Source organism: Passer montanus, unplaced genomic scaffold (genome assembly GCF_014805655.1).
Source record: "Passer montanus isolate IOZ18808 unplaced genomic scaffold, ASM1480565v1 scaffold44, whole genome shotgun sequence".
In the NCBI taxonomy this organism is placed as follows: domain Eukaryota; kingdom Metazoa; phylum Chordata; class Aves; order Passeriformes; family Passeridae; genus Passer; species Passer montanus.
Window position 1 is genome coordinate 2,486,892 of NW_024369262.1, and position 23,202 is coordinate 2,510,093.

Below are 23,202 nucleotides of genomic sequence, written 5' to 3' on the forward strand. Positions count from 1 at the left end.
GGCGCCGCGCAGCCAATAGGAGCGCCGAGCTGGCGGGGGCGCGCGGCACGGCGTGAGGCGGCGCCGGAAGGAGGCGGTGGCGGCAGCGGCGGCGGGAGGATTTGGCGGCAGCGGCGGGAGGATTTGGCGGCAGCGGCGGACGCGGCACCATGAGCGTGCGGCTGAGCGAGGGGGCCATCGCGGTGAGCGGCTCGGGGTGGGCTGGGATGCCCCTGGTCGTGGTCGGGGTGGGAGGTGAAAGCCGGGCCTGGGCACCCGGCCCGGTCCCGAGGGGAGAAGCAGGCCCGGAGCGGGGCCTGGTCCCGGCGGTTGTCCTGGTCCGGCGGTGACGGCCTCGCCCGCGTCCCTGGCTCTTCCACGGCTGCAGCCCTTCATGGGTCGGGCCCGGTGGTCTCAGGTCCGAGCTCGTCGGTTCTGTGGTTCCGTCCCTGCGGGTGGCGAGGCGTTCCCGGGGCACTTTGCTGAGCGTCTCTTTCGTTTCTGCAGGCCATAATGCAAGGGGAGGAGGTCAGCAAGCCCGTGCTGCAAGTGATCGTGAGTACTGTCCCTTCCCTCGGTGGCTGCCTGTGGGCTCCTGAGTGCAGCCAGACTTTCCTCTGCAGAGAAGCCGAGCAAGGCTGCTCTACTTTTAGTTCCCTTCATTTTGTTTTACATTGCTTGGGCTATGCCATTAGTATTAGTGTTCAAAAAAGCCGAATAGATGAGTCACTTGTTGTTAATTTCAGTTTCAGTTTCTGAAAAGTTTCTGAATAAGTGTGAACTGACAGCCTGTTGTTTTTTGGGTTTTTTTCCTGCAGAATACACGGGCTATTGCCACAGGAACTGGGCCCCCACGGTACCGAGTGCTGATGAGTGATGGGGTGAACACTCTCTCCTGTGAGTATGACAAGCTGCAGTGAGGTTTTTCTAAGTGTGGAGATGCTAAGGGTGATGAGGTTCCTGGTCTGGTGACTAGATGCAAAGTGCTGAATAAATATTGAAGGAGAATGTGGTTTTTCACTGGGCCACAGATGTGAAGTGTACAACTGCATTTTGTCCTTCAGGTGAATCTTTGACTTTGGGAACCTTGTGAAATATAAGCAATCAACTTGCTGCAGGATATAATGAAAATAAAGAAACCAATACATGTGACATTGATGTAAAAGTAATTTAGCTTAACCTTTTTCTCTGATATACAATCATTGTAGCTATCACTGCACTCTGAAGTGTGGGGGATGAATACACCATACTTTATGGTCAGTTTTGGTGACTTCTTAGCAGTTGCACTGGTTTCTTTGTCAAGTTGTAGATCCAGTGCAGTGCTTGACTGCCTGGAAAAGGTGTGGCAGCCCCTTTTAAAGCTGGCACTGTGAATTCTTTCAATATTTTCCTTCTCCTGCAGCATTCATGTTGGCAACACAGCTGAACTCCCTGGTGGAAGACGAACGCTTGTCAGCCCGGTGTGTTTGCCAGGTTAACAGATTCATTGTCAACAGCCTGAAAGATGGAAGGTATTTAAGTTCAGCCCTGCAGAAAGGCAGCTGCACCCCTGGGGGCTCTGTGCTTTGTGACTAAGCAGAGGCCAAGTGCTTTGGGTTGGGATTATCTGACAATACTCAGGCTTTAGGGTGTGAGGGGGAAAGTCCACAGCACCAGCAGCAGAAGAAATAAATTGCAGAATGTGACTCTAGTGGGACCAGTGTGTCTGGTACAGTGATTTAGTACTATAAAATTGCCAGTTGCAATACTCCAACTCCAGCTGGAATAGTCCAAATACTTGTACAAAGCTTCCTTAAAGTTTTCTGCTGTTGAAAAGAAACAATAAAGGTATCTTGTTACTTAGGTGTTGTGGAATCTGGTCTTTTGTGAAAATTTGAGGAAATAGGATAGGAGGAAAATTTGAGGGGATGGGATATTGCAAAATTAGAAGGGATCCAGGTGAAACTATGACAGCAAAACTGTGTATATGTCTAGCAGGATGTGAACTGAGGTTTGTATTTTTTATTCTGGGGAGAAGACAACAGCTTTTGAAGCAGGAAATAAAAATCTGGTAGGGTTTAGCTGCTTTTAAAACACAATGGTTTGACAAGCTATTTTTGGTGCCTGTTCAGACCTGTCCTTGATGCAGTAATATCAAGTGTCCTTGATATTGTTTCAAGCTTACTTGTCCCTCAAGAGAGGGCTTGACAGTGGTAAGAGTTGACAGTGGGGAGCTTTTGTGTCTCAGATCCTTCATCCAAAGGAATCGGCCTCTTAATGCTTGGTTTTCTCACCTGCTGCAGAGGATATCCAGAGATGGGAGTTAGAGTCCTTATTTGCTGCTTTATTTGCTTTATTTTCTGTTCTGTGTTGCAGGAGAGTGGTGATCCTGATGGATGTAAATGTCCTGCAAACTGCTGATCAGGTTGCTGGGCCTATTGGCAATCCCCAGCCGTACAATGAGGGTGAGTAGTTGTAAGTAAATACTTTTCTGTCATCTCTGAGCCTTTCAACTTCTTTCTTTCACTTGAAAAAAGCAGTCAGACACGTTCAGGGTTTTTATTTATACCTGGAATAGTAATGCCCAGATCTTGAAAATCCTTTTTGTTCACGTCACACAAACTGGGGTTTGTTTTTATTTTAATAAATTCTGCCCCATGGCTGAAGCTTGAGTCTCTGCATGGTGTTTGGAGCATCCATCCCTTATAACCTTGGCAGGTTTTTATTGTAGTGAGTGGTCTCTACCTCGAGTTCCAGTAAGTAAGCGGAAGCGATTTTATGTCTCCTCATAATGAGTAATCAAATAGATTCTAATTTCTTCTGTCTGGAAAGAAACAGGAGGAGGAAGATGGAATAATGATCTGTAAAAGTCTAAGGTGGCATGGAGGGGATGAATAAAGAATGATGAATCTCTCTCTCTCTCTCTTTTCTATGTTCCTTTGATGCTCTTTAGCTCTCATGTTGTCAGGCAGTGGTTGTAAAACAAAGGCTGCACCACACCCCTAAACTGCATAGTTAAATTGAGGAACTTGTGGAGGTAGGTGCCAAAAATTGGCACAGGTTCAAAAAGCAATTAGATGTGAAAGAGAAATCCATTAAAGGCTGTTAAACATAACAATACATCCTCTGCATGAATGTTAGGTGCAGGAAGCACTAAAACTTAGATTGTTCCAAGTACATAGACAAGAGACTGGTATGAAAACAAGGAGAGCACAGAATTCCCTAAGCACCCATTCCTACCATGCCCATCTGCAAAAGGATTAAGGCACTGGGTGGACCTTAATCTGACCTGCCATGAATCTCTTTGGATCTGTTATTTGCATAAATAACTGTGTTCTTCACTTTTGTGTGCTGACCTTGCAGTTCTCATGCAAATGGTTTTTTAAAGTAAAACATTTTTCCCTCTGAGAACGTTCAAAAGTCTGCTGTTCTGCTCTTCCAATTCTGGTCTTCTAAAAAGGAGGGAGAATAATAATCACTTAAAGAAAATATTTGAACAGCTCTGTCAGTGATGTATACACAGATAATGGCTGGAATTTAATAGCAAACAGCTCTTCTTGAAGATATTTTTTTTTTTATCCTGAGAGAAGTGGACTAATACATTTTTATTACTAAGGGACCACACATTAGTGGCAAGAGTTTTCTGTAGAATATTTTGGACAAACAGTGGTGGTAGGTACATTGCTCTTCTGGTTAAAAATCTATTCTGTTGCAAAGGCAAAGACATCTTTCTTCATTAACTTTTTCCAAGGGAATTAAGAGGGGCGTATGTTAAATGAGCCTAAAGAATCCTTTGTTCCTTTGATAGTTACTTAGCTAATTGCTGTTTAAAAAATGTGTTGACATCTCAGATTTTATGGTTTAATCCCACAGTTGCTGTAGAGACCAAGACTTTCAGAATAGCTACTGAGCAGACTGTTTTGTGCCTTTCTCCCATTTCCCTGCTTATGTGATACAAGAGCTTGTGAACTATAGTGTTTTTCAGTTATATTGTTGCTTAGAAACCACTGAGAACGTGGTATCTTGACAGAATTGAGCTGAAAATATACCTTTAACTATAAATTCTGGTAAAATTACCATTACTTTGATCAAAGTTGTGTTCTTCATTTGGACTTACAAAAATACTCCGCAATGAAGGTTTCAAATCTAAACTCTTTTGGAGATGTTACAGGTCTGTGGTCATAATATGTGTGGGCTTGCACTAGGTAAAAGATGCCAAAAAAGATGTGATGTGTGTTTCATTTTAACACTGATCTTATTCTGACGACTTCATACCCTTTTATTTGATACTAAATAAGGTTTCTGATACAGAAGATGGTAATAGTTTAGATTAGGTAAGCTTAGCCCAGCCTTGCTGCTCTGCAAGCTGCAAGATTTGTCATGAAGGCCTTGATGAAATGGCAGAGATGTGTATTTCAAGTTGCATATTCTCTAAGTTCCATGTATATATTAAGAAATTGTATTTTTGAGGGACACTCAGCTAATGCAAACTGAGCATCTTAAATGTACTTCATGGTTTCTGGTACAGAAAAAACACTTCTGGTATTTTAAATATGTATCTTTTAGCCCTACTTTTGGTTTTCCCTGAAATACAGATCTCAGACTGCCAGACCTAGGATTAAGGAATATTCTTTCTCAGACTGTAATAGCACAGTGGGACCCAGGGGGGTGAGAAGCTGGCTTTTGGCCACTTTACATGGGAGCAGTAGGTGGTTAATCTGCCTAACAAGGAAGCTGGAGACACAATCTTCTTATTACAAATCATAAAAACTTTTCAGGCAGCCTCATAATAGTATTGAAAATTAAGAGTGAGCAGTTTAGTTCTTGTTGAAGACTGGATGGTTGTGTTATTACTGTTGTTAATCTCATTCAAATTACTCTGATGCTGGACTTTCTTTTCACTGTGACAATGACTTGCTACTTATGTTTAACTTCTGTCATTAATCTTTCCATGTTGAAATGTTTATGTACTTACACATTCACATGAACTCCTTCCTCTTGCCCTTCTCACTGCTGTGATTTAGGGGTGTGTTGTTTCAAAGTGCATTTTTTCCCTTCTCTGCCTTCCCTGCTGCTCGGTTCTGGGGCAGGTCTTGTGTCATGGCTCTGTGGCAAAACCTCTTGGTGACAAATTATTGGAAGCTGAGGGTTCCTGTTACACAGTTATTGCCTTTGAGTGGGCTGTGGGGCAGCTGCAGGCAAAGGTCCTGGGTTTGCCTAATCTACCACATAGAGCAGAAATGGGAGCAGGTATTTCAGCTGCTTTTTTCACCTCCTGCTAATAAAAACTAACAGCAAAAACCAGGCAGCCTCCTCGGTTTTCTGAGCACTTTAAGTGATCTGTAGGCCACCAGCCACCAAAAATCACAGTTTAGGAGTCCCTAGGCTCTGCAAGCGAGAAAATTGGAGAGATATTTCTGCTACTTCTGTATTTGAACACATGCACAGATGTGTGAATTTATTCTCACTCTGTTGAGAAACACTCGGCTGTGGGTAGGCAGCCATTAAAATGTGAATTTGTGTTTCATAACGCACACGTGTTCCAATGGATGTGGTGGTCTTTGGTTTGCTTTTCAGTGGAGTTTTTTTTTTTTAATCACAAATTCCTACAGAAAGAAACATATTTGGAACAAAAGTAATAAGGAAACCTCTTGCTGTTCATACCCACATTCTGTTCTTGCTGAATATTCCTCCCCTGACCAGACATATTTTTCTCTTAATGCGTCTTGTTGGGTTTTTTTCCACCTTCCCTTGCACAAAATGAATTTGGGTGTGGAGTGCTGACCCTCTGAGCACCTGAGGCCACGGAGCAAGGGGGAGACCTGGCTCCTCCATCTAGTGGAACCTGCAGTAAATACACATTTTGCAGTTTGACGTCACGCTGTTGCCAGGGAGACTGTCACCAGTTCACCGATGTGACTCTACTGCGGCAACTTAGAGATTGAGGTTTGTGCAAGGACCTGGATTTTGGATTAAAAATAACCAGAGGGTTACCTCTGGAGACTCTGCCACATCAGGCAACACCTCACTGGGATCTCCTTGTGTTGCTTCTGCTCCTTTCCTGTAGTTTGGTGCCATCCCTCTGTCCTGGGATTCTCTGCTTTTGTTCCTCATGGTGCTCTACAGGCTTGGTCTGACCTCCTTTTCCACTTTCTCTGAGCATCTTCCTCCTCACATCCCAAATCATGAGGTTTTTTCCTGCTCAGGCCTAGGTCTCCCTGAAAAGCAAGACCTTAAAGATTAGCTGTGTCCAAAAGGACGAAAAAAGTTGGATCTTTTCTCATCTAGAGGCCAATTATATTGTGAAGGAATTCAAATTTTTGAATGGTAAATTAGTCTTTTAATGGACTTTGACTTTAGATATGCCTGTCTGCTCTTTGCCTTGTAATTTATCATTAATTTAGAGCAAGTAAAAGTCCTGAAATCTAAAAAAATGGACACTGTTCTTACTATGCCATCACTTTGCTCCCTAAGCAATTTACTGCTGTGTGCCAAGAGAGGCCCTGGTGAATTCTGAAGTGATGGCTCCATCACCTCCACATTAAACATCTTCATATTTCAGAAATAAAATGCAGCAGCTGTTTTCTTTGTCTTGGGTTAACTTCAGATTTGACTTTACCCAGTGGATTTTTGGCCCTTTCTGAGTGATGAGACAGAATTCTCTACAATTTTTTTTATCATAGCTGTTAGGTAGGAGCAGAAACTACCTGTCAGAGCAATAGCAGCTGATAAACACTGAAAAGTTGTCAAGATTACTTCAGGGCTGTCCTTTTAAATCACCATCAGCCCTGAGTTCTTTCCAAGTAGAAAGCAGTAGCTTGAGGAAAGAGATCTGACTGGAATTCCTTCATGGTAATGTTCAACAGATAGCTGGCTGCTCCTGTGTCTCAAATACCTGGATTTTAGCATGGTCTCTGTGGGTTTAATTATTTAATTTTATTTTGCATGCAAGTCTTATTTCCTAAAAGGGTACTTTTAAATAATGTGCTCCCTGCTCTATGGTCTCTTTCCATTTTAATTACCAGGGCAAGGGCAACGTCCTGCAGCTCCAGCAGGAAACCCAGCAGCCAGCAAACCACAGCAGCAAAATGGCAATTTGTCTGGAGCAGGTAAGAGTCATCCTGGGCAGGAATTCTGATGTGTGATCAGTGAGAAACTACAGCTTCAGTTTAAATAAAATCCTTTCTTTAGTGGTGTTGCACAAGAAACTCTTCATTGAGGAGTAACCCATAGCTTGACTAGGTGAATTCTCTCAAGAGAACTGGTTGTAAAAGGGGGGGAAATTTGTCTCTTTTCTTCCCCAAGGGAAAAAAAAGCCCAAACCCCCCAACTTTATTCAGTTTACACTGCATTCTTGAAACAGTGCTCTGTGGACAACCAAATTGGGCTGCAGTTTGGAGCTGGCCACCAGCTGTGTGTGTTACCAATGCTGAGGTAGAGGCCAAACATTTTAGGCAATACACTGAAATTATTTGATAGTACATCAAGAAATGTGTTTTTTGATCAAGATTTCAGTGAGATACTGGAAGATGCAGTCAATTTAAATGTCAGCCTGTAGACTTTTTTTTTTTTTAGCTAAAAAGTTGTCAATCCTAATTCTTGGTGCTGCTTTAACTTGTCTGTATTCTTTACCCCTGTGTTTAGGAAGGATTTTTAAATAGTAAAATTTTGACATTTGCTTAGAAACTTGCAGCAGAAAACAAGCTTCTCCTTCCTTGCTTGAAGCTGATCACAAGAGTTTTTTGCATATACATTGACAAGTTTGAGGTTAGAATTAGCAGTATCACTTTATGTCAAGACACTATTTGTGGGGTGTTTTTCCTTAGTTGTTCCCCCAAGTGGTGTCTTGATCTAACACTTCCCATCTCTGGAAGTGTTCAGGGCTGGCTTGGATGGGTTCAGGGTAAGGTTTGTGGAAGGTGTCCCTGTATCCTTGGCAGGGGGTTGGAGTGAGTCCCTTCCAACCCAAACCACCCTGTAATTCTGTTATTTTAGAGAATTTACTGCTCAACAGTTGTTTGCCACTTAAACTGTGTTCAAGTGGTTGGCTCTGGACACATCTCCACTTAAGTGCAAGCACTCTAGAAGGTCTGAGAGTATCTCTTCTGCAGCATTTTGCAGCCTAGAAAACACTTGTGGCCAAGAGCAGAAACGATGCAACAAACTTCAAGCCCCTCTGTGGTGCCCACATGGCACAGGGACCTCTGGTGTTCCCTGCAACTTTGCCTGTGTGGTTCCCCGTGCCATGGTGGAAAAGTTCTGCCCCCTGAGTTGGTTTTAACCTGATTTTTGTGTGTGAGGCTGAAATCCTCTCTGCTCTGCTGTGGTTTTTGGAAGGTCCTCCTGCTCCCAAGTACCACGCTCCCTCCAACCAGTTTGGAAAAGCGAGTGCTCCCAGTGCCCTGAAGACACCTGGGGGGTCTCAGATCAAAGTGGTGCCGATTGCCAGCTTGAATCCATACCAGTCCAAGTGAGTTCTTGTGGTTTGCCAGGCCTCGTTCATCTCACAGGCATGGAGGAACAATAGCTTTGTTTTGATTTTCTATCTGTGAGTCTCTTGTCAAATAATTCATTGAGTTCTTTGGATTTTATTAAGTTCAAACAAACCAACCCAACAACAACCACAAAACCACCCAGAGAAACAAGCAGAAAACCTTCCCTAGAAACACTGGTGGGCTTTGTTTTTATGGGGTTTTGTTTTGTTGTTGTTGTTGTTTTGGGTTTTTGTTTAGGGCTTTGTTTTCTGATATTTTTTTCTGTGGCGAAGGGTGTTCTTTACTTTGTTTTTTTCTTTTATCTTTTTAAATTGCATCAACACTCTTAACAATCTGAGATTTGCCTTGCCATTGTCTTGGTGCAGCTGCCCTGCTGAGCTTGATAGGTTTTTAATATTTTACTTGAGAATCGATTGACTTGTCTGGGCTTTTTTTTTTCCTAAAGCAACCTTCTTTTTGGTAACTTAATGACAAAACAGCTCAGTAAGCTATTCACTTCAGCTACTGAGCTGTTGAAAAGCATGAGGATGTAATTATTTAGTGAATGACATTTTTAAGTTATGCAAACTGATTTGATTACCCAAGTTAAATGCGAATCCTATAATTGAGCTCTTGAGTTCTGGCGTGGCTTTTCAGAGCAGGCAAACTGCTGTGTGAGAAATGTACCCTAGAAGAGTAAAAAGATTTGAGGCCTGCTTCTGTGCTGAAGGATTGTTCACTATTATTATCATACTGGATGCTTTATGACTGCTTTGTTGCCTTCTCTACAACTTTCTGTCTTTAATGGTCTAGGCCATTAAAACCGAAAGCAAAGAGTTGCCGAGGTGCACTGGGAAGATTCTGGCTTTTAAATAGTCACATTCCAGTTCCAAAGGTTTGCCAAGTCAATCTCTTCTTTAAAAAGATGCAAAGAGATGCAGAGCAGTGATTTCTTGCATGATTTCAGGTGGACCATTTGTGCTCGTGTTACCCAGAAAGGTCAGATCCGCACGTGGAGCAACTCTCGTGGGGAAGGAAAGCTCTTTTCCATAGAGCTGGTTGATGAAAGTGTAAGTGTCATATGTTGAGACAAAGATAATGTATGCCAGATGCTGATGAACCTTTCATAAAGACAGAATAGAGGAAATAAAGTGCATTTTTCGGAAATGATTTTTTTTATTACAACTGAAACTTGTATCCCTGCATTCATTAAGTTGCACATCAACGTGCCAGTTTTTATCCAGAATGAAGTCTTAAATGTGCAGCATTGCTGATTATTTTTCATCAAAGTCTATAGTGTGTGACTGGATTTTTGCAGCTTCAAAATAAAGTTGTTTATGCAAACTGACAACCTAATACTGAGGGTTGTGGTGGTTTCCTGTAGATTGAGAGTGACATCTCCTCCTGGCTGAGCTACACCTTACAAAACAGGGAGTGAGAGCAGCGTTACCTCCAAGTTACAAGCTTTCAATTTTCATGAGGAAATTGGAGTACAAATTATTGTAACACTGAGAAATTTCCTCTGTGTTTTGTCTGGGGAATGGTATCTGGTTAATCCAACTGAACTTGCAGTTTGTCAAACCTCTTATCAAATTACAGCCTTCTGTCGTGAAAACAAACAAGATTCTGCTAGATTATATTGAGTGTAAAATGTGAGGTTAATAATGTAACATGTTGTCACCAGGCATTTGTTTTCTCTGCATAGTGTCTATATTATTTTTTTTTTTTTTAACAGTGTTTATATCTAGTGAGGGTATAATTGTTATTAATTCTTACTTATAGACATATCTGAGTGGGAGCCATCACAATATACTGTGTGCTAACTTGTGGAGCTGTGGGGTGTATTTGAATTTTATTTCATCACTGCCAGTTTTACTGGCATTTTCAGAGGTGTCTCTATGATGGATGCAGTTCTTATGCCTTTTATTCTGAAGCTGTAGATGTACTAATGAGACTTGAATACGAGGTTTGATTGTCAGGTGTAGAATATGTCATTTTAGCTCTAACTACAGATGTGAAGAGAATGTTGTTTGTTTCTCACACGCCTGGAGCTACCCTGGCAGACCCCACTGTCTCTGCAGGACTGCAACCACTTAACATTGCAAAGATTTTTATTTTTTTTAATCTTTTTCCGTGCCAAATTTCACTTCTGACCAGCTCCCCTATTTTCCTGCAGGGTGAGATTAGAGCTACTGCATTCAACGATCAAGCAGACAAGTTCTTTCCACTCATTGAATTGAACAAGGTATGGTAGCTTTGTGCTTTCTTAGACTGACAGGAGCTGGAAAAGAGGAACTTGAGCCTAGCAAGGATTTTTAAAGGTGAACACAATCTATTTTCCCTGACTACTGATAATACCCCCTGTTTCATTGCTTTCTCCTGTAGGTATATTATTTTACCAAAGGCAATTTGAAGACTGCTAACAAGCAATATACAGCTGTTAAGAATGACTATGAGATTACATTCACTAATGAGACTTCAGTTGTGCCCTGTGATGATGCCCAGCATCTTCCATCTGTTCAGTTTGATTTTGTATCCATCTCTGACTTGGAGAACACGCCCAAAGACTCGATTGTTGGTCAGTCAAAGTAGAAAAATGGCAAATTCTAAAGCTTTGAAGTTTGATTTTTGTGTCCTGAATTCTGGGCAGGTAGTGAGCATAGGATGCTTCGAGTGTTGTGATCTCTTAATTGAAGTCATCCAGTGATGGTTGCCATTAAAAATTCCTCGGGCAATTTTCCTGTTAAGATGATTTTGCCTGTCCTCTAACAATATATAACAATTATTTTTCAAACTTGTGCTTCAAACTGAAGACAGTAGGTGATAGTTGTTTATTGTACTGTGATCACTGTTTTCCACAGAAAAAGGCTGAAAGAAAAAATGCCCTTGCTCAGCATGTGTGCATTTCATACCTTCTGTGGTCTTGCTTTCTTTCACTATCTAATTATCTCTGTAGTGATTTTGGCATAATTCATTGCATCCAAGTCCAAGTTGCATGACTGTTTTGGCTTGCTTTATGAAGTATTGGGGGTTTGTTTTTCTGTAATTCGTTGGGCAGAGTACTCCGGAAAAATCAGAGGCTTGGGTGGGGGCGAGGGTTCTCAGGTTTCAGAGGCACAAGATGCCTGTGATTCAGAGACATTCAGCTGGGAATTTTAAAGGTAGATGGATAATATTAAAAGTGGTGTATTTTTAGGGTCTGCACAGGGGATTGCTTTAGCTCTTACCACCTGAGCATGCAGACTTGTTAAAGTTGCAACTTATAATTGCAGAGCTGTGTGGAGGCACGAGCCAGTTGTTTCATTGTGTTGCAGTGACTTTGAAGGCTCTTGCTTGTGCTTTAACAGCAAGTGTGTTACATGATCAGGACTGAAGTCCTTTGACAGAATGTGATGGGAAAAGATAGTACAATGCCTTGATCTCTCTAATGTGGTGAGGCTTGCATTCATGAATATCTTAATGACTGCGTCAACAAAATTAAAGCACTGAAGAGTTCTGTAGTGGAACATTCCTACCATAATACACTTAATTTCCATATCAGATTTCATTTCAATAGGGAGCTGGGATACAAGGTAAAAATCTGACAGTAGGTTTGAATTCTTCTCTTGTGATCTTGTGTTCTCCAATTGTGACCCTTGAGTAACTCTAAATTGTAACTGTTTCTCAGATGTAATTGGAATTTGCAAGAGCTACGAAGATGTCACTAAAATTATAGTGAAAGCTAACAATAGGGAGGTTTCAAAGAGGAACGTGCATCTGATGGATACATCAGGGAAACTGGTGACAGCTACACTGTGGGGAAATGAGGTATGTGCTCTCTTACCTGCTCTTAACAAAGCTTCCTTGGTGTAGGGCCAGGAAGTGCTGTTGTCACCCGAGGTGGGCACAGCACTGGCACAGTCCTGGCTGTTCAAGGATCAGGGGCCGAGGGAAGGTGAAAGACTGTCTGGTTGCATTCAGGTGTGATGTTCTTAACCTTTCCCTGACAAACTGCTGACATGATCTGACTAATGTGTTCTGAACAACTGCAGACATTATGTCTCAAGCCAAAATACTGAAAGTAACGGGCTCCAGGTTTAGGAGAGGGCGTGAGCTGCAGTTTGATGATGGAAAAGCCTGGTGGCTATGGCTGTCTCAAATGAGATGAATTTCGTTTGTAGGGTGGGATACATTTACCCCTAATGAGCAGGTTGAGAGGCTCTGTCTCAGACTGGGAGTTTAAAGCATCAGAGCCTTGGAAGTGAAAGTTTGAACAGTTGCAGTAAACTGTTTCCTTATCTTTTTAACAGGCTACTTTGTTTTCCACTGTTGTTATAGATACTTAGGGATTTATGTGCCAGTCTATAAAATGGGAGTGATCCTGCCAGCTTGACAGTGATGCTTTATGGCTAAATGATCAAGTGCACTGATACTGTAGGTACCTAAACACCATTAACCATCTGCTGATTCAGATGAAGTAAACTGAAGTTCAGTATTGCAAAGCCTTAAGATTGAACTAGGTTATAATAGGAGAGACTACTGGTATACAATTCCTGGCATAACATTTCCAACAGAGATCAGGGTCTGCATTTTGCAAAGTTAAATCTGTTTGCTTGCTTGTAGAATAGAAATATCAATAAGCACTGAGGGGGAGTGATGTATGGCTTGCAGCTGGCACAGTTAGGGTTAGAATCTGGATGCCCTTTACAGCAGTCACTGCCATGACTGCTGGGATGTGTTTTCTGTTCTTTTTGCATCTCATGGGTACAGTAAGTACTGCTGCAACTCCAGCTCATTTGTTATCTTTAAGTACATGATCCTCCCCTTGCTTGCTGAGTGGTGTGGGGTCCATAAAATCTATACCTTTCAAACCCTCTCATGCCATGAGGTTCTTTGTTAGTGTCAGACTACTCAGGTGATGGCAGTTGAGCAGCATTAGAGCAGCTTTATGACATAAAAAACAGAAGATGGAAAGTTCAGTAAAAATGTTTGGTCAGCATAGCTGCACTTTTGTGTAAGTGGTAGTAAGATGGACATGATTGGCTCAGTGAAGCTGAGTGAGTTGTTTCATCTCCTGAGGAGTCTGATATGAACAATTAATTTTGTTTGCATTCCCATAACACATCTCCCTTCCTAAAATCCTGCTGTAAAGCTGCTGACAGAGGGGACCAGTCCTTTCTAACAAACCCGTGGTGTGATTTAAGGATTCTCTGGTTCCCCAGGAAACAGGGTGTTAGGATTGCACAGAAAATTGTCACCTACCTTTGCTTAAACTCCTAATGACACCATTCAAACTCTTACCTTTTAGAAACAGTGGGGCAGTTTGATTCAGGTTTGGTCTCTTGTCATGATCTGTGAATTATGACCACAAGTTCAGTGCCTTTCCTGTAACGTGCTGCTGCTGCTCTCTGGTTTTTCACACATGCAGGCTGAACAGTTTGATGGTTCCAGACAACCTGTGATTGCCATCAAAGGAGCCCGTGTCTCTGACTTTGGTGGCAGAAGCCTGTCTGTCCTGTCCTCCAGTACAGTTGTCATCAACCCTGATAGCCCAGAGGCTTTCAAGCTCCGAGGATGGTAGGAGTGTGTTTATGCTGCTTTGTTTCAACCTCCTGCAGAGTATTTGTTTTGTTTCTCTGTACTTGAGCGGTGTGTGTAGCACTGAGGAAAGGTGGCAGAGGCTCTGGCTTCCAGGGCTGCAGAAGCTTCTCTGGCTTGCAAGCCCTAGAGCCTGGAAGGCTGTCCTTCTTAAGTTGTTCAACTCAAAAAACTTTTAATTCCATGACAGACCTTGAAAAATTGAAATTGGGGTAGTGCGTGCTGACCCAAAGCCTTGGAAGGCAGCATGAAATCAGGCTTGACCAGCTCTACTTTCTGAGGCTTGATCTGAGAGAATGGTATTTTTTTTCCACAGGCTTTTCCATTGTGTGGAATCTGATACACACTCAGTTAGTGTGGAGGGACTGTTTGACATCTCTCAGTATCTAGTTCTTGCCAGATATTTTTCAGATAGCAAAATAACTCTTTTATTGTCAGCAAAACAAAGCGATTTCATTGTTGCCTCTCCTGTAAGTAGTTGTTAAATTGTCTGTTGTAGGTATGAATGTGGTGAGATGTGGTGTGTTTGTGTGTGAAGAGGGTTAAGTGCCAACAACATCAGACTTGTGAATCCCGAGTCTTCAGATTCCAGTTACATCACCCAAATGTGGATGAAATAAATGGCATCCTCCATTTGTCATTGAGCTCTCCCATACTTCAGAGGCTTGTTGGAGATAAAATTGATTGTGGGTCTGTGCTATTACTGTCACGCTTTAATTAAGCTCAATCTTTGAGCCTCGTTGGTGTGTTTGTGAAATCACAAAGCCCATCACAACGGGAAAGCAGAGCAACCTTTTGCTGAAGAGCTGTGCTTTCTGATTTTAACAGAGGAAGCATAATCTTTTCAATGCTATTTGCTTTTTCTTTCGAAGCTGCTGCGAAGATAATAGTACCATGTAATTTAATTTTAATTATGGAAATATCTTGATGCCCTTAAATCTTGTTATCTGCCTGCCTCTAAGAAGTGTGCAGTGCGTGGTTTGACCACTAGCTGGCAAACAAATTGCAGTTATATAGAACAAAGCTGTCCTCCTTTTGTGGGTTTATAAAATACTGTGCTAATTAAGTCAGACTATTAACTTATTCTGAAATGCTATTTTTGTTTGCAATATACACATATTACTGTAATTGTTTCCCTTGCAATCATTGATAAAAAATCCCTCATGTATGGAGCACATGAAAATAAATGTAAGCTTTTGATAAGTCTGTGTGGTCTGCTCTCCAAAAATAGAAGTGCATCTCTGTGGTTGCAGGTTTGACTCCGAGGGGCAGCTTCTGGAATGTGCCTCCATCTCTGATGTGAGGGGTGGGCCAGCAGCTGGAGCAAATACCAATTGGAAAACTTTGTTTGAAGCCAAATCTGAGAACTTGGGACAAGGAGATAAGGTAAGGCATGGCCACTCAGTACAAGCTTTGTGTATTGGGGAGAAAATAAAAAGCAAGCCTTTGTGCAGGTATTCTTCTTATTGAAGTGGTCCAAGTGTTGAGCAGAAGATGTTTACTGTCTTGGAATTTATGCTATTAATTAATATTATTGTTTTTCAAATAAATCCAAGCTTGTTGCTGATGTTGCAACATGATACCTTGTTTGCAAGAGGCTTCTAAGCCTCGTGTGGAGGATGTTTTTACCCCAAAGATTTCAAAGAGACAGCACAGAGTGTTCTAGGAGAAACAGGTGCATTAGGAGGAAGTGGTTTTCAAGGGTGCACACTTGGTCAATAGAAAAGCTGGTAATAAACCCCAGGTCCTTGGCTTTTCATTCCAGAAACCTCTCTATGCCTATGCTGTTTTTTTGGTTTTTTTGTTGTGGGGTTTTTTTGGGTTTTATTTTGTTTGGTTGTTTTGTTTTGTGGGTGTTTTTTTTGTTGGTGTTTTTTTTTTTTTTTGTCTCAGACTTAAGTGCTAATATGTTTGGGATATACAAGAGCTTCTATCCATGGTAAAAAACCTTTAAAATCATAGAATGGTTTGGATTGGAAGGGACCTTAAAGATCACCTCTTTCCAAACCCTTTATCATGGGCAGTGGTGCCACCCCTTAGATAAGGTTGCTCAGAGTCCCATCCAGCCTGGCTCTGAACACTTTCACTTACCTGTAATTCAGCTATTTTCTGTGACAATTTTTGCCCATGCTTCTTAAGCAACCTCTATTTTTCTGCTGAAAGACTTGACCGTGGTCTTAAACCATTATGATGATTATTTTAGGGTGGTGAGTGGGTATTTTGTTCTGTAGGCTATAGTTTAATCAAATGCTTATCTGTAACACTACACAATAGGCTTTCTGTTTTTTCTATTGGTTCCTGAAAGAAGCATAGGAAAGTGCAGAATCTTAATCCTGTGAAAAAGTGCAGATTTGAACAGACACAATGGAGAATCAAATATGCTTTATCTAAAGAAGACCTAGCAATTGGAGTTTCCTGCAATGGAAACACAAAATAATCTTGCTGTAGGGGCTTTATTAACATAATGGAAGCCTAAAAATTATTGCAACAGAGGGGTTGATTTACAGTTTCCCAGTAATCCATGGCTGTTAAGCTTTCTAATCCTAAATATCCAAGTATGGTTGCCTTGCTTTTGTAGTTAATTCAGAATGGGGAAAACATTGAGTATTTTGAGGCTAATGTTGCACACTCGCTCTCCCAGGCAGATTATTTTAGCTGTGTGGGCACAATTGTACATCTGCGCAAAGAGAACTGCATGTACCAGGCATGTCCCTCTCAGGATTGCAACAAGAAAGTGATAGACCAGCAGAACGGACTTTACCGCTGCGAGAAGTGTGACCGCGAATTCCCCAACTTCAAATACCGCCTGATGCTGCTGGTGAGTGCCCGGATCGGATTTCAGGGCGTTCCCTGCCACGTTCCCAGCACAATCCAAGCAGGAAATCTTTTGAGGGAACCGGCTCGCTGCTGTTTGTCTGTCTGTGCTGCCTGTGAGTTGCAGGGTGTTTAGCTGCTTTGTGTGCTGTACCTGAGTGAGGGATGTTTCATTGAGCTGATTAGCAGTTTGTTTTCCTAGTGCTCCAATTAAAAGCTTTTCTCGTTGCCAAAAAGTTGCTGCTAGCTCAGTTGGTTCTGGTTTCCAAGTGTACTATGCAGTGCAGAATACAGATGGCCTACGCCTCTTCAGTAGTGAAGATAAACTGAAGTAAAATGGCATTTCTGGAGAGCAGTAATTGCACTTTTACAGCTGCTACCTATATTTAGTACAGTTTTTTTTTTTGGGTAGGTATTGTTCTGCCTCGTGCTTTAATGGAGTCTGCTTTAGAAAGTTGTCTGGGGATTATTATTGTGATGCCCACTTACACCATAGGCATTGAGCTTTCTCCTGTTTTACATTATAAATTAGAGTTGTATCTGCTTCTTGGAAGTGCTCTGCCAGGTGGGCATGCAGAAAGAAGGGAACTATCCCTGCAGCCTCCTTAAAACATAAACTGCTTCTGAATAATTTTTATCAGATAACTTCTAGGAATACATGAACTGCTTTACATAGCAGAGTCATTCTTGTAGAATATAAAGAGGATGCTGAGGGTGCACTCAAGGCCTTCAGAGCAGTGTCTCCCATTTCCTCATTCCTAATTGTCAAAGCAGCCAGGAAATGCATGTGAGGCTGGAAATTGATCTTTTAACTAAACCAATCTAAAACCATCTTTCAATTGACCTTTTAACTTCTAACTATCTTTGAATGTTTTGATAGTTTCCTCGTAACACAACATAATGTTACATGAATTTATGCTCAAGAACTCAGGTATGGGCAAAGTAAATTCAGTTTGCAGAGTTGCTGCTGTCCCCCTTGGTGGTTATTGTTCTGGGATACCTGTTCCTGCTCATGGCTCTTCAGTGGCAGCAGGACACAGCTGAGCATCCATCAGTGTTGTGCTGCTGTGATCTTTTTGGCCTTTCCCTGTGGTTCAATCTGCTGCCAATGTTAACTTGTGTTAAGTTATGGACATTCTGTGGAGCATAAAAAAGGTAGGAAGTCACTGCTTTCCACCCACAGTGATGGAAAGGACACACAGGTCAGGCCCTGAGAGTTACTGGAAATTTAAAACTCTCTATAGCTTTGAGATATTTTTTCTTTTGTGTTATCTTCTTTCTGGAGGAAAAGGCAACTGGATGAAATAACCTTTTGGGTTTTGTTGTATTCTAGGTGACCATTGCAGACTGTCTGGAGTATCAGTGGGTGACTTGTTTTCAAGACACAGCAGAATTCATTCTTGGCCAAAATGCAGCTTTCCTGGGAGAACTGAAGGAAAAGGTCAGTCAATTAGCTTGTTGTATTTTTACTGTTTGCCTTGAAGTTGAACTATGTTTCACTCATCTTGTATTGGGCTGCCCTCAGTTTTCTTGGGTTGTTTTGTTTTGGGTTTTTTTTTAATCCTTCTGGTAAGGAAATATTATTGTAATGTTTTGAAGGCAGCTCTGGCAAAGATGTAAGGTTTGTGTGGAGCACCAGTGCTGATCCACCAGAGATCATGGTCTGATATTTGTGTATGAAAGGACAGCAAATGTGGCAGAGACATTGGGGCATGTTCATGTACTTGCTGTGGGAATTAACGCCATTGAAAACACATTACATAATGTCATGTGAAAGAAAGGGATGTTGTGTTTCATTTGTCAGGGATTTGATTTGCCCTTTCTATGGGTGATAGGCCAGCTCAGCTCAGGCCAAGGTTGTCCTCCAGATGTTGGCCTTCAGTATCTTTTACAAGTTCACAAATCATTGCTTCTCCCTAGCCTGAAGTTCTTGGCAGGGACTTGTTTACTCTCCTCAGGATTATTTTCCACAGGCCATCTGCCTGAAGAACAGAGATTTGCCTGCTTTCCCCCATAGTTTGCTCCCACAGTCAGTCTGTCTACCCCTGAGCTCTTTTGGCTGCTGAAAGCTGCAGATCAGCCTGTCCTCATCACCTGGACCTGCAGGGGCAGCTGCTCACTCCAGGGCTGAGCCACAGCCTTTGGGGACTGACAGCTTTAACAGTGTTGGCTCCTGTTGAAAACACAGCCTGTTTTATCATTGTACCTAGATTGGAAGAATCTGAAAAAAAAAAACAAACCTAGTCTAGCAACGAATGCTGACAACATTACCCCTAATGTGTTCCAAAAATTTGTTTACAAAATCAAAAAGTTCTAGAACACTTTGTATGTATCTTTGTTAAGTAGGCAGGAAGCTTTTTGAACTGATGTGTGTGAGCCCACTTCTGAAGGCTCTTTTTTTAATCCCACCAAATATCATCAGAATTTTGTGGGTCTCACAAAAACTACAATTTGTAAAACAGGTCATTGGCAGAGAGCTGAAGTGCAGATTAGAACAATTTTTAAGGTTGTAGGTCATTAGACACTATCAGGCAGTATTAGTATTATCTTCCCTTTTGTCACTCTGTGCTTTTCTGCTGCCTTTGTCTTTCTTCCAACCAAAATAATATTTTCCTGATTTTTTTTTAAACTTGTGTACTGTATAAAAACTGTGTGGCTTTGTTTTGTTTGTAAATGATGATGTGGAATGCATGATAAGTTCTTGAATTGCATATGAGCCTTGCTGTGCTCCCAGGCTAAGGCTGGTTGATTCCAGGGCTCCACAGATATCCCAGTTGTTGGTTAACCCATTGCTTGGCTGTGGGAGGGAAATGAAGCAGGAGGGATTGTTGAGGCTGTTGCCTTGAGACACTGTTGTAGACCTCTGTTTCTGCAAAGCATGGCTATTTTTCCTGTAATATAGAATGATTTTTGGAAATTTTCTGTGCTCTGGCTCTCAGAGGTGAAGGGTACAAAGGTTGTGCTTGTGGGATGCTGAGTTTTTGTGGTATTACAAAGGCTGGCCACCTCTGTTCTGTAGCAAGGTATCTAGCTGGGGGGATTCTAATTAGATGTGCTTGCACTTTTGTATTTCCATTTTCAGACATTCTTAACCTGTCAATATTTTCTTTCTTCAGCCATGCTTAATCTCTGCTAGAGTTTAAACAAAATTTCTTAGTTGCTTTTAATGCAGAAGAGATCTGGGTGGGGAGGAGAGACAGCAGATCCTATGTACCAGTACAAACATGTAATGTCTTTTGAAGAGCTGCCTAATGGAAATGGCTGAGGATAGAAAATGGAACATAATATGGAGTGAGCCCTTGAGCAGGAATGCTTTGTGTTCCAGGAGAAATTGGTTTTGATTTGACACTTTTATGAGCCTTTAAAAATGGTACTCGATGCATTTGCAGTAAGCTTTTCTTAGTGGTTTTTCTCTGATAGAGCTGATGCAGTGTCTTGTGAAGTTGGTGGGAGTCTTTTCAGTGCTCACAGTATGGATGGAGCTCATGTACAGCCTGTGACCACGCTAAGCAGAGATACATGTGCAAGGTTTTTCATCTGCCTCTTGCCTGTGCTTGTTAGATACCAAAGGAGGTAATGTGGGGTAGCAGTGGCTGCTATGCTGAGGGCATTTTCAACTCACTAATGGTTAGCACAGTTTGTGACAGAGCTGCAGAGAGGAGCTAAATGCTTTATTAAGTGAGTTTTCTTATCCTCTAATCCATGAGATGGCCAAAGGAAGGGGTTTTAATATTCAGGAGGGATATGCCTAAATTCTGTAATCTGTGAACCTAGCTGCTCCTGTGCACCTCCATTTGTTGTGCTTTTCTAAACCCTAGGAGAATCACTGTGTAGTGTAAAATAGTGCTGCACACAGTGAAAAACAGCAGATGTAACACTTGGAATGTGAGTGGAACTGGGGTGGATTCAATTCCAGATCAGATGCTCTGTCTGCTGCTGGAGTGACTGATCAAGTCAAGTGCATCTGGTAGATAAATGCATTAATAATTACTTGTCAGTATCATCAGGGAGATGCAGGATTTTTTTTTGAATGTCAGCAAAGGTTTTTACGACTCATATTTTTACAAAAATAAACTTTTTTTTTTTCACAGTCTCTACGACTTGCCTGCTCCTTTTCTACTGTTTTGACAAATTGTCTATTATAAATGATGATGATGATGTTTAGTGTTCATATGGTAATTAGAAGCAGCTTATGTTATAAATATGACACAGTCTTCTCATGGTTATTAAAGCACGTTCAAAACATGGATCTGGTTTTTTTATAGAACATTCTCTCAAATAGGCCTGTGTCAGGAAGGGAAGGATACATGCAGCTTTGATGGATAAGCAGAAAACCAGAATGCCTAATAAGGCAATTAATAAGGAAATAGTTAACTCTGTCAGTGTTTGTGATCACAGCACCACACCAGAATTAGCCAGATTGGCAGCTCCTGAAGATTTGTAGCATTTTTGTTCCTTACACCTGGTTGCAGATTCAGTGCAATTGTATGTTCCTTTGTTTAAGCAGCTAAAAGGTTGACACCTTTTTATTTTAAAGACCTTTGAGTTATGGGTTTGGCATCTAAAATGTGATGATGGAAGACTCAGCTCTGCCTGTGTGGGCCAGGTAGTTCCAGTGTTTTGCCAACCTCCCCAAAAGCTGAGCTGTTCTCAAGGTTCATGGCACTAGTGGGAGCCTGGAGTGTCTGCAGCTGATCCCTGTCTTTGTCCTTCCCTCAGAATGAGCAGGCTTTTGAAGAAGTGTTCCAAAATGCAAACTTCAACACCTACGAGTTCAGGATCCGGGTGAAACTGGAGACTTACAACGTAAGTGTTGCCCAGAAGGCAAATAATGTAACTTGTGCCTTTTGTAGTTCAGCTTGTCTCCATAGGAGGTGACTTCCTCCTCTTATGTTTGTGGGGAGAGGTTTCCCTTGCTCACAGAGAACAGAAGATTCCAAAGATCACACAAATCTTGTCAGTCTTGAGCACTGAAGGAGGGATCCTTGCTGCTCCCTCTCAGGCTCATCTAGAGTGGCTGGTTTCACATGGAAACAACATTCCAGCTCTGGGAGTCGTGTTGGCACTCCCAGCTAACCCAGATAGCATGAGCAGTAAGTTACTGGGGCAGAAGGATGTTGGAACCAAGTGCCTGGAGTGCTTCATGTTCTTTTACATACTAAAATTTCTCTTTTGCAGGATGAATCTCGCATTAAGGCCACAGCAATGGACGTCAAACCCGTGAACTACAGAGAGTACAGCAAGAGGTTGATTGCCAACATCAGGAGAAATGCTCAGCTGGGATGAGGAGGCCAGTGCTGGCTGCTTGAACCTGGAATTTCCAGGAAAAACTCAATAGATAACGTTACACTGACATTTTCCCCACCTTGTGTGTGACAATTGGGCATTAGTTACACCCAGTGTAGTGGGCTGAGTGATTTGATGCATTTCTCTGGAGATGTGCCCTGGGAGGTAAAAGTGCACTCTGATGGCCACGACTTTGTAGCCTGTTGTGTCTGTTAAACTCTGACAGAGCTGAAGAGGAATCTCTAGACAGATTGCCAAGGTCTTTGGACAAACCACTCAGAATGTCTGAAGTAACTTTGCTCTCTTCCTATATGTAAAGCTGAATTATATAACCATTTTGTCTGCTTTGCAAGGGAGTAGTGACAACCTTGACACTTTGACTTGTTCAGCAGAGGGCAGGAGGAGCAGTGTCACAGAGCTTTCAGATCTGGACAAAAGAGAACAAGTCTATTAGTACAAGTTAGTTCCCTTCCATAGAATTCAAAGGCTTTCACTTTCCACAGGTGCCATGCAGTTGTTAATGCTTGGAATGGCAATATGGTAGAATTATTAATCAAAGACATATCTCTTATATCTGAAGAATATCCTTCCTTCAGGGTTTAATAGACTGAGTCAGATGGGCCTGATATTAATCAAAATTGTCTCTTCTGAGGAAGGCAGATAAGCATTGACTCTCCATCCCCCAGGGAAATCCAGGCAACTACAAAGCATTGCTTTAGTTTTCTCTTCAATTAATACTATGGATTTCTGACTGGTTTTTTTTTTGGCTAATAGTTTCTGCCTATACATGTTTTGTATGTTTGTATGTTGAGTTTCTTTGGTTTTATTTGCAATGATGTTAATCAGAAAGAGGTCTTTAAGTGGGGGGTGCTTTGTTTCAATAAACAGTGTTTAATTCCTGTGTAGTGAATTTTGCTTTCTTTGAACACCAAAGACTTCTCATTACTGGAAAGCAATTAATTAGCTTTCATAATAAGCATTCACTTGGGGGAGATGTTACCTTATTACAAACTCTAAGGTTAGACTGAAGAATGGAGACTTCCTTGCCTGATGCTAACAGCATGGAAATGCAGTGATATTTTCACCATTTCTG

General features: G+C 41.8%; 1 protein-coding gene across 1 annotated transcript; it reads left to right on the plus strand.

The window, feature by feature from the left end:
* The first annotated feature begins 53 nt into the window (after positions 1–53).
* RPA1 (replication protein A1) lies at positions 54–23,014 on the plus strand. The gene is made up of 17 exons (XM_039720545.1): positions 54–182; positions 487–534; positions 798–876; positions 1,382–1,490; positions 2,335–2,423; positions 6,984–7,067; positions 8,296–8,428; positions 9,400–9,502; positions 10,609–10,677; positions 10,818–11,010; positions 12,100–12,239; positions 13,840–13,988; positions 15,263–15,395; positions 16,651–16,827; positions 18,157–18,264; positions 21,543–21,629; positions 22,002–23,014. Exons 1-17 carry the CDS (start codon positions 150–152, stop codon positions 22,107–22,109), a joined length of 1,842 nt encoding a protein of 613 aa, XP_039576479.1. The 5' UTR covers positions 54–149; the 3' UTR covers positions 22,110–23,014.
* Positions 23,015–23,202: the final 188 nt, after the last annotated feature.

What these genes read in the sequence shown, in the direction of transcription:
- RPA1 (XM_039720545.1), top strand. Translation starts at nt 150, where the DNA reads ATGAGCGTGCGGCTGAGCGAGGGGGCCATCGCG. An exon ending in TCCCCAGCCGTACAATGAGG is followed by an intron (nt 2,424 to 6,983) that starts GTGAGTAGTTGT and finishes TTTAATTACCAG; the next exon opens with GGCAAGGGCAACGTCCTGCA. An exon ending in TGAAACTGGAGACTTACAAC is followed by an intron (nt 21,630 to 22,001) that starts GTAAGTGTTGCC and finishes TCTCTTTTGCAG; the next exon opens with GATGAATCTCGCATTAAGGC.